At 34.7% G+C, this 10,314-nt stretch overlaps 3 protein-coding genes across 11 annotated transcripts in view; 1 reads left to right on the top strand and 2 right to left on the bottom strand.

Moving 5' to 3' along the window:
* LOC104773522 (CCR4-NOT transcription complex subunit 1-like) overlaps window positions 1-1,574 on the bottom strand; it is a 20,662-nt gene extending 19,088 nt beyond the window's left edge. For 6 of the 9 annotated variants that reach the window (XM_010498150.1, XM_019242688.1, XM_019242689.1 and 3 more), the window contains exons 1-4: window positions 1,260-1,574; window positions 807-1,107; window positions 488-713; window positions 53-392 (exon numbers count right to left, since the gene is read on the bottom strand). In XM_010498150.1, the coding sequence (XP_010496452.1) occupies window positions 53-392; window positions 488-713; window positions 807-1,107; window positions 1,260-1,358 (966 nt within the window). In that variant the 5' untranslated portion in view covers window positions 1,359-1,574. The remainder of the gene's footprint in view (window positions 1-52; window positions 393-487; window positions 714-806; window positions 1,108-1,259) is intronic. The other 3 variants (XM_019242694.1, XM_010498148.2, XM_010498147.2) reach the window with 3 other exon arrangements.
* Window positions 1,575-4,447: 2,873 nt separating this feature from the next.
* Window positions 4,448-5,501, top strand: LOC104773521. Its single transcript, XM_010498145.2, has 2 exons — window positions 4,448-4,940; window positions 5,056-5,501. Exons 1-2 carry the CDS (start codon window positions 4,852-4,854, stop codon window positions 5,372-5,374), a joined length of 408 nt encoding a protein of 135 aa, XP_010496447.1. The 5' UTR covers window positions 4,448-4,851; the 3' UTR covers window positions 5,375-5,501.
* A 4,162-nt stretch (window positions 5,502-9,663) lies between these two features.
* Window positions 9,664-10,314, bottom strand: part of LOC104773541 (squamosa promoter-binding-like protein 8) — a 5,215-nt gene continuing 4,564 nt past the window's right edge. The window contains exons 3-4 of the mRNA XM_010498179.1: window positions 10,093-10,226; window positions 9,664-9,987 (exon numbers count right to left, since the gene is read on the bottom strand). Coding sequence (XP_010496481.1) covers window positions 9,824-9,987; window positions 10,093-10,226 — 298 coding nt within the window. The 3' untranslated portion in view covers window positions 9,664-9,823. The remainder of the gene's footprint in view (window positions 9,988-10,092; window positions 10,227-10,314) is intronic.

Raw genomic sequence — 10,314 nt, 5'->3', positions numbered from 1 at the left:
AAACTATCAGTGACCTTGATTAGACAAAGTAATAGTGTTTCAGATAACTCACAAGCAGATTGATTGTATCAACTAGAATATCAACATTCCACGACTTTGGCGTGGGAAGTTCAGATGGAATGCAGGAACCAAGGGCTAAACTGAATGTTGAGAAGGTGGTGTGATTATCTTCAAGATCAGCACATGTCCGAGCAACATTGACAAGAATTCTTGAGATAGTAGCCTCTCTTAACGGTGCAAAACTAGACAAGATCTCTTTGCATTGTTGGGCATCAGCAGTGAATCCACAACCTAATTCTCCCATGAGATCTCCAACACCTGTTTCCTTATCGATTTCAGCTAAGATAGCATCAAACTCGTTTTCAGCAGAATCACAGTGAAAACCCATGCTCCTACAGCAGAACAGGAAAATAGTTGAGAGACAGATCCAGAACATAAGAAAGAAAGAAAATAAAATAAAAGGGATAAACAGATGGAAGCAACTCACCTGAAAACATCAGCTTCATGAACGTCGGAGAGGATAGGTGTGAGAGCAAAAGAGAAATCATCACTAGGTTGAGCATAAGACAAAATCTGTAAGAAGGAATCCAAATGCCTGGAAAGATCCTCAGAACTCTGGAGAAACAAGAGAACATTCTGAATTTGCTCAGATGAATCAATCTGGCCGGTATTGGCACAGAGTTGCTCAATCTCGGCCAATAAAAAGTTGCGTCCTACAAAAAAAGGGAAAGAAGAAAATGCCATGAGTAAGAAAAACAAGAGCGAAAAAGAGATAAGAGAAGAGAAGAGAGTGAGAAAGGCTTTACCAGTTGTCTTTGCATCCAATCTATCAAAAACGGTGAGGGCCAGAGCAAAGGCAATTTTGTCAGAGACTGAAAATTCCAAAGTATCAGTCAAATCATCCAGAAATGACTGAGTAAGCTCAACATCTTTCAGGGCGTGAGAGAGCAGGGTTCCAAGATTCGGCAATTTCATCACACGTTTAAACACTAAGGATACTACTTTCTCAAGCTGTAACAGCGTATCTGGCTGGCTTTTCCGGACGGTGAAGCAATCTAAGCAGGTCTTGAGAACTGGAATACTAGTCTCCACTCCAAAATCAAACAACTAGCATTTGCAAAATAAAATAAAAAAAAAGAGTTCAAAATCACAAAGTGAACAAGCAAACAAAACAACAAAATCAGAAGAAACAAAAAAAAAATAAAAAAAAAAAATATGCGCTAGGAAACATCAGAGAGAATGAATATATAAGTAAGTACCTGAGAAAGCTCTTTGGCGATGGAGTCGGCATCGGAATCATGAAGGCTCTGGAGCAAGAACCGGGTATGACCGGCGACCTTGGAAGGAATCATCAGCATGGTAAAATCTGAGATCCGAAATGATAGGGTAATTTATTGCCAGGAACAAGCGGGTGGGGAGGGGGAGAGGGCTCTTCTAGGGTTTCAAGAGGGTGGGGGGATCCAAAGAGTAGCTGCTAGGGATTAACGAGAACGCTCTCGGAGATCCGTCCGCTGAGAGAGAGAGAGAGAGAGAGATTTGATTGATCGTAATCGTCAAAGCTTTTTTTTTTTGCCTTTGTGTTTGGGTTTGTGTTTTTTTGGCCTTTCCCAACCAGCTATATACGTTGAAACACCGCCCGCTGCTGAATAAGCCCGTTTATATCCTTATGGGCCTTCTATTACCCGACTCCTCTAAAGTATTTACGGCCCAATATACGGTCTGCTAAATTACGTATTTATTTATTTACACGTCATACACCAAGACCATCATTAATGGTGGTTACTCTCCCATAATTTTTTTATTAAAAATTAATAAAATAATATAAAAAAGAAAGAAAAAGAGAGAGAACGATTGCCTTAATTTTTTTGGAAGAAACGATTCTCACCTTTCTATTAGCTATAAAATAAAATATATATTATTTTTTAACTAGAGTACATATAAACCTAAAAGTAATCGAGAGGTAGGGTTCTCCACTTGTCTCGAATGATTATATATCAGACCATCCAAAAACAATATCATCGATCTGCTGTTATATTATATTTTATATACGTCTCTTCTTTAATTTCAAGTTACATGACTGCTAATATAATACATATATATACCTCGAAATGATTTCCGTTTTTTTTAAATCACTGTATATATTTGAAACTTCATCCCGAATCACAGTTTGACATTTTTAGCTCAACATATGAGTTAAATTTGAAGGTTGGAAAGAGAGTAACTAATGAAAAAGATTTAGAAAATGGTGAACAAAAATAAATTCCTAATTCTCGGAAATGGGACTAAACTCTAAAGTAAATCATGTGAGGCGCACTACAACAAGTACAAGGCAAGGATCACTTCACTTAGGTCCACTTTCTTCTATCCACATGTATGTTTTTATAGGTTTATTATTACATGAACAAAGTACACAATGATATTGCAGTAGTTTGTAAAGACAGGATTAATTAGAAAAACTAGGTGACAACTAGGCCTGAGCACTAATACCTGTTACCCGTATTCGACCCGTTACTCAGCTANACCTGTTTCCTTATCGATTTCAGCTAAGATAGCATCAAACTCGTTTTCAACAGAATCACAGTGAAAATCCATGCTCCTACAGCAGAACAGGAAAATAGTTGAGAGACAGATCCAGGNGTGAGTAAGGGACGAGTATAGGGTATTAGTTTAGTTTTCAATACCCATCATGTTACTCGTCATTTTACCCGTTTTGTTACCCGACCCATAAATACCCTTTAATATTTTGTATTATTATTATTTATTATTAATTTATAAATATATTATAGAGTTAAAATTAAAGCCTAAGTTCAACTTAGTCCAACTGAAATGATATATACGACGCCCAATTAAATTAATATTTTATTTTTATTTTTTAAGTTTGTAATTTTCTAATTTTTTGACCTATATGTTGTATACATTTATGAATTTTTCCTTTTCGGATTTTGGAATATAAAATTATTATTGCGATTATTGACAATTTTTTTATCGGATATTCATTTTTCCGGGTAAGGATAAAGGGTCGGGTATTTAAAAGGTCAACTATTTTTTCCGGGTACCCGTTATTTACAGATCGAGTACGAGTAATTTTTTTCTATTACCCGTTAGGGTCGGGTCAAGTAAAGGGTATGAGAAAATTCAAGAGTACCCATCCCGTACCCAGCCCTAATGACAACCTGACATTCGAACTAAGGATTGGCACCAAATTGCCTACATGGGTTTTATTTTATTTAAACAGCCCCAGATATAAATAGAAATATTCGGGGAGGACGAGAGAGAGAGGGGGCATACATGCATGGATGTGTTTCAGTTTAACATGGCCAACCAAACTCCAAAACTGTCGCTTGGAATCTGCCACGTGGACCACGCTCCGACCGTTTAAGCTTAGGAAACCACCGGTAAGATAGATCATCAGATCGCCTTTTTATCTTTTCTTCCCTCCGACTCTCATGTGATAGCCTGCGTGTAATCAACTCAAAGACTTGCACTGCACGTCGTCGAGTCTCATCAAAGTTGCCTTAGAGCACTATTATTGGTCATACTTGTTTTGGATGTCTCAAAGTTTTTTTTTATATAGATATATATTATTTTTATAACTTAATTTAATTTATTATTCAGCACCAATAAGAATACACCAGGTGGGCATTTTTTCTCTCATCTGTGTCTCTGCAGAGACACTCCATCTCAAAATTAAAGCTTCTCTCTCCTTCTTTTAATTTTATATTATTATTATTTTTTGACACTCATCCCCACAGTATGTGGGATGGGAATGCTCTTATTGTTTATTTCCCGTCCCGCATTAAGATACTGTAATAGTAACATTATAACTGTTTTCTAAATTTTGTATAAAAAAAAAAGACTGAGAGAGACACAAACCGCAATAAATATGGTAAAACTAAAAGCTAACAATAAATGTGTACCAAATTGTATTTAACCTAACCCTACTCATTATTAAATCCATCTCGATCCATAAACAATTAAACATAATACTATAATTTGTTTAGCCAATAATATCCACCTAAAAAAAAAAAAAAAAGGAAACCAGAAATGACGTATGGAGCCATTAGCCATAGGCTAGAGGGTTACTTAAAAACAAGAATTGGATCCAATGATTTACTGCTAGCTAGGCTACCTCTCCACCCCAACAAAACGTAGAAGTAATAATGTCACGAGCGTCCTTATTCGCTTTATGGGAAAAATCAGCAGTGCTAAAACACTAATTAAGTTGGATCAACTTAATTTGCAGTCTTTTTTTTGTCGGTGTTGTTGTGAATTGTCGCCTCACTGTTTTGTTCACACTTCGGCTCACTCCCACACCAGCTAGACGTTTCGTCACGTCAACAGTGAAATCGATGATATATATGTTATATGTATGAGTTGAAAGTGAAAAGCCTCAAAATTTGGATTTGATGATACGAATAACAAAGATACCTAAACGCATTATATTAATTGCTGCATCTATGTTGTTCTAACACGCGCTTTCTATATAGTAGGCGAGGAGATGAGTCCAGTATGGATGAAAAAGAATCACAATGGAAGGACAAAGCTGTCATTTACAAAACCTCCCCTTTTTTAAGGTTGCCTCTCTCTCTCTCGCAAAGCTCTCTGCTCTACCTGTACATTTAATAACACGCATATATATAAAGTATCATATACTATATATTATGTGCAATACATATATATAGAGGCTTTGCTATAGCTTGTGGGGTTTAAATATATAGTAGTATATAAATAGTCTAACATCACCGCCTTCATCTAATTCATTATATATTAAAACCTTCGATCTTTATCTCTCTTTCTCTCTGGATTTAATTAATTTGGAAAGAAAATATATAAGAAAAGATTGTGAAGATCATGGAGAGAGTGTGTTGCATGTGCGGCGACGTAGGTTTTCCCGACAAGCTCTTCAGCTGCGGTCACTGCCGCAGTCGCTTCCAACACTCGTAAGTACTCCTAGCTCCTCCTCTCTCCTATCTCCTCCATCTTTGTGCGTTAACGCGAGTGACCGCGCCCATTCACGGCTAATATAATTGATTAATGGGTTTCTCGAATATATAGTTACTGCAGCAACTACTACAGTGAGTTTACTGAGCCTACCGAGATTTGCGACTGGTGTCGGAGCGACGATCGGAAGCTGAGCAACGTTGCTAGACATGATGGCGGTTCTTCTTCAAAGAAGTCTTCTTCTTCATCCTTAAATAATTTTGAACATGATGAGTTCACAAACAGACCGGACTATTCGTCCCGCGGCCGGATTAAGCATAACAATAACCGTCATGATCAAGTGGCCAAGAGCGTCGCCGGATCTGGAGGCGGAGCGCCGTCGCCTAGGACGGCGACACGAAGGTACAAGCTTCTCAAAGATGTCATGTGTTAGTTTCAAACTAAACAATAAAAGGTATAATTACAATATTTAAATTAATTATAATAATCTTTGGAGACTGTGTGACTTTTAAATTATTTAGCCCACTACCTTTTCTCTCATCCTTTACTCTTCTGTATTTAAATTTACTATATAATAAATAGTATATAAAATGAATGTGTGTTTGGCGTGAGTTTGTGTTTTCTTAATCAGCAAAGTTATTAATAACTAGTAGTAAATTCCATTATACTTTATCTCTCTCTTTTTTTCTTCTTCTTGCCTTAAAACCTTTCGTAAAACTTACCATCGACCATTGACTTTGACCCAAAAAAAACTTACCATAGACGTACGTAACGTTCATAAGTAGTACTGATAGTATTAATCAGTAGATAGAGGTGAGTTTTTTCTTTATAAGTTTCGTCATGAAACACCATATACACCTTTCAAGACAATTCTGCGAACCCTAATTGTTGGGTGTATGTATACATATACACACGTGCGCCCGTGTGTGTGTGTATATGTGAATACTATATACACTATAATCGACCGGTACGTGAATGACAATATGAATTTGGTACGAGACTTGATTATTGTGTGTGGACAAATGGAATATAAATAAATACGAATGGTGGGGAAGAAACATTCATTATAGAATGGAAATAAGTGACTACTACTCCAACTCCAAGTACTAGTTAGCACATGTAACAAGGTCGGTCCAATTTATACATACATATATGATGTATCCTTCTTGATCTTTTCATTTCTTTACTAGTATTTCTATTCTTATACATACTACGAAAAGTACCAATCCTGTCTAAATATATAAAGGTTATTTTTCAACCATTTTAGTCGTGGTATTACATATGAAAACATTCCAAGTATATACTAGTATGGAAACAATCACTATCGCTGAATAGTGAGTGATACAGATCGTGCATTTTTTACGATTACACGACGAGTGGCTCTTCGTTCAATAAAGAAAAGGAAAAAAAATGGCTAATATAGGAGAATACATAGTCACATATATTCAGTATGCTATTGTATCCTCAACTACACGAAGTATATGTATTACATGACTACATGCATGAACTATATGACGTTATGTAGTCAACACCATAAACATACAATCCGGTACACCGGTCGACTGACTTCGGCGAAGACCGACGTTGACTCCGGTGTTGACCAAAAAAATATATTAAATTTTTTATTAAAAATCAAAAATAAGAAATATTATATATAAACATTTTTGTTTTTCATGATTAAAAAATATATTCAATTCAATATCTAAATATTTTTATATATCTCTAAATTATTCATTCTTATAATTAGTTAATTTTTATTTTTAAAGCTAAAATAATTATTAATTATAAATCATTAATAATTATTTTCAAGATATCTATATATATATATATATTTGATAATAAGATTATTTAAATACTACAAAATCATAAAATCAAATTCAACTACTTTTATTATAAAAATAATATGCAAAAGATTGAGTATATGACTCTTTACTTTATAGTTTGCATAGTAAATGTTGTATAAACTTTTAGATACTTTTACTATAAAATTTGCATACTCTTAATAACATGTATACAACAACAAAATAAATTCACAATATTTACTTCTAATATATAAAAGATAAACATACAACAAATTGATTTTAGCTAAACAATATAGAGGGTATGTTTGCAAAAGGGTATAAAATAAGAATATTTTTGCAAATACCTTTATATTACATCTTGAAAATAATTATCAATGATTTTTATTTAACTATTAGTTTATGTTTTAAAAATAAAAATTAACTAATTATAAGAATGAATACATTAGAGATATATAAAAATATTAATATATTGAATTGAATATGTTTTTAATCATGAAAAATTATTAATGATTTAATATAATTTTTTAAAAAATATTTAGAATACAATTTTTTTAGTCAACGTCGGTCTTCGCCGGAGTCAACGCCGATCTTCGCCGGAGTCAGTCGACCGGTGTACCGAATTGTATGTCTATAGTGTTGACCACATAACGTCATATAGTTCATGCATGTGACCATGTAATACATATACTTCATGTAGTTAAAAATATAATAATATATTTGGAATGTGTAACCATGTATTCTCCTATATTTTATGTAGTTAGCCATCTTTCTAGGAATATTTTATATAGTTAGTCATTTTTTTTCTTAAAGAAAACATAATCGTTTTTTTTTAATGATCATATTTCTTTAAGTGGAAACCAGAAGACATATATCTTTAGGAAACGCGATGAGGTTGAAATGATAGTGGGCTCAAAAGGAATCTGTTGGGCTCGTCAACTCTGATACTGGTCCATAAATCAATTTCGATTTCCTGCATCGGTTTTAAATTATTTTGTAAAGTAGTACTAAAAGTCCCAAAAATTATGTATACCTGACTTTGAAATTATTAATCAAGTTAATAACGCACGCACCCCAATGTCTAAGAGAGTAACAGTAAGTTTAGGTGTTTCATTTATTAAAAGGGCCAATAAATATATGTTATCAAACACGGAAAGATATCTTCCACTCAAGTCTAATCATCCTCTGGAATAGGATTAGGTTTAAGGTTTATTCAACATGAAAAAAGTGATTGTCCTAGTAAATATACTGTACACGTGGTGACGTGCGTATATAATCGAGGCAGTTGTGTTTCATCAAAACCTGAACCTTAAAAAAACAATTAAGTCAATACGTTGGAATGCTCTGATCTTCCCAAAGTCCTTGGATGAAAAAATGATTCAGCCTCCTCCTCCTCATTATTTTAAAAATGTTCGTAAGCAATTTGACTTTACAGCAACACAATATAGAGTATATCGTTGTAATCATTATTTTTCTTTCTTGTCTGTTTATTGTTATTATCCTAAAATAAATACATAAGTTGGGTCGTCAGATAAAATTGCATGATTCAGGAAATTAAAGTCCGATCCAAGTCACTCACGTAAAAGAGTTACAAAACTTACTTATTAGGTTGTGTACATAATCATATTACAGAAATTCTAAAATACACTACAAGCAAGACAACAGGCGGGTCCGTCCATAAACAGAACCCCTAATAGTCTAGCTAGCTAGTCGTCGAAAAATCAGCAGCATTTAGTTTGCCTCCGTGTCCTAAAAGTTGAAATTAAGGAAGGGATAATAATAATAATTAATAGCTAGTGTGTTAATGGTTGGGCTTTATTTGGTTCATCCCCACCAGTACCACCGCCACCACACCGGACGGTTAGTGCCAGAAAATGATCACGTGTGGCGCTCTGCTGAAAATTAGCTCGCAGACCCCGAAGCGCAACCACTTAATTTGTCCAACCCAATCCAAATATGACACGTTTGTAAACGAGGTCCCACACCCTGGCAGCTCTTAGCTTAAATTTAATTAGGGAGGAGGATGAGGAGGAGGACTCATAATGTATACGCCAAATGCAACACTCGAAGCTTTTAATCATTCTTCCAAACAACTGTATCCCATTTTTCATGAATTTTTACACAAGGTTACAGTTGATTAAAAGCGTTATGTTGTACGTAGTACTACTACAAGTAAACTAACTAGTTAATCAAGTACGCTAGCTGATCAGCATATTATAATTAACTAATTAAATAATATACGCTAGTGTACTAGACTAGATGATCCACATTTTTTTGCTTGGAATTAAGATGGCCTTTTTTCTCTTATGTTTGTTGTGGGGATAATAGCCTAGCTAGCATTAACTTATTTATCAACCAATGAAAGTGAAAATTAAAGCTGTGGTGGGGGATGCAAAATCACGTGGCTTATTTAAAATCTAACAAAGTTTTGTAAATAAGTAGTATGATTTTTTAGCTTCAAAATGGGGGACAACGAGACCTCTCTCTCAACCAATTTTTTTCTGATGTTATAATCGTAAAAAGAAAGAAAGGAAAAAAAAAGGGGGAAACCACGTGGCCGTCATCGATCAGTCACTTTCTAAAAAATTGGTTTCCTGTAGTTTTCAGGGAAAATTCGAGGCAGCACCATCATCATCATCATCAGATTCAGATTCAGACATATATAGATGACGACAGAGTCAAATAATTCAGTTCCCCGAAATGAATAAACGATGAACGAACCACCATGCACCAGTACGCTCCCCGGTCTTTTCTTTTACCAGCAATAATATTCTTCTATTCATTTCACACTTGCAACTTTTTTTTTTTTAATTAAACACTAATTGATAAGAGTAACTAATAAGTATATACTAGTATGGGACTGGGACTATCTTGAAGTCTAAGATTCGATCAAGTTGTTGGTTAATTATTTAAACCTCTACTAATTAAGTAAAAAAAAATTTAAACGTACGACAAGGAGAGAAACAAGAAGATTAGAAAAAAAAGCATTACATTATCGACTAGTTTAAACGATAGCAGTGCGACTACATTAAACTTGTCATTAATTAATTAAGCAGATAGAATATCTCGTTGGAAACTGAAAGCTATCCGCTTGAGAAAAACATTGAATTGGAGGATGAAGAAGCTGACGTGGAGGACGAATTAGCTGTCGCTTGGAACTGCCTTTGTCTGAAACACTCCAATGAAATCGTCGTCGGCGTCTTGGATGGTGACGGAGACGATTTCATACCCGAGTCGTTGGGTGACTCTGCACGCAGATCATCATTCGCATTAGTTAAGTTAAAATTAATTTATTAGCTAGAGAGAGGGAGAGATGATTTTTAAAATTTAATTTATAAGAGAGAGAAAGTACTTGGAGTTGGCTTGCCAGCAGAGTCGTGGGCGGCGGAGGTTGACTGGTGACATTTACGGCGGCGCCGGTTATGGTCAGCGAGTCGCTTACGGCAGCTACGTTTCCCGTTGTCGAATTCCGACAGCAAATGGAACCTGTAATAATAATAAGATATATATTTATATATCAAAGATTAATTGAGATGATAAAGGATGAGTATATATATATATATATATATATATA

The sequence above is a fragment of the Camelina sativa genome, unplaced genomic scaffold (genome assembly GCF_000633955.1).
Source record: "Camelina sativa cultivar DH55 unplaced genomic scaffold, Cs unpScaffold00566, whole genome shotgun sequence".
NCBI classification, from domain to species: domain Eukaryota; kingdom Viridiplantae; phylum Streptophyta; class Magnoliopsida; order Brassicales; family Brassicaceae; genus Camelina; species Camelina sativa.
The sequence above is the reverse complement of the archived record's forward strand: the minus strand, read 5'-3'. Positions and strand labels throughout refer to the sequence as shown.

Bases quoted from the DNA above. Each gene is read 5' to 3' on its own strand.
- LOC104773521 (XM_010498145.2), top strand. From the start codon at position 4,852: ATGGAGAGAGTGTGTTGCATGTGCGGCGACGTAGGTTTTCCCGACAAG. The intron at 4,941-5,055 runs GTAAGTACTCCT...TCGAATATATAG, and splicing joins CGCAGTCGCTTCCAACACTC to TTACTGCAGCAACTACTACA.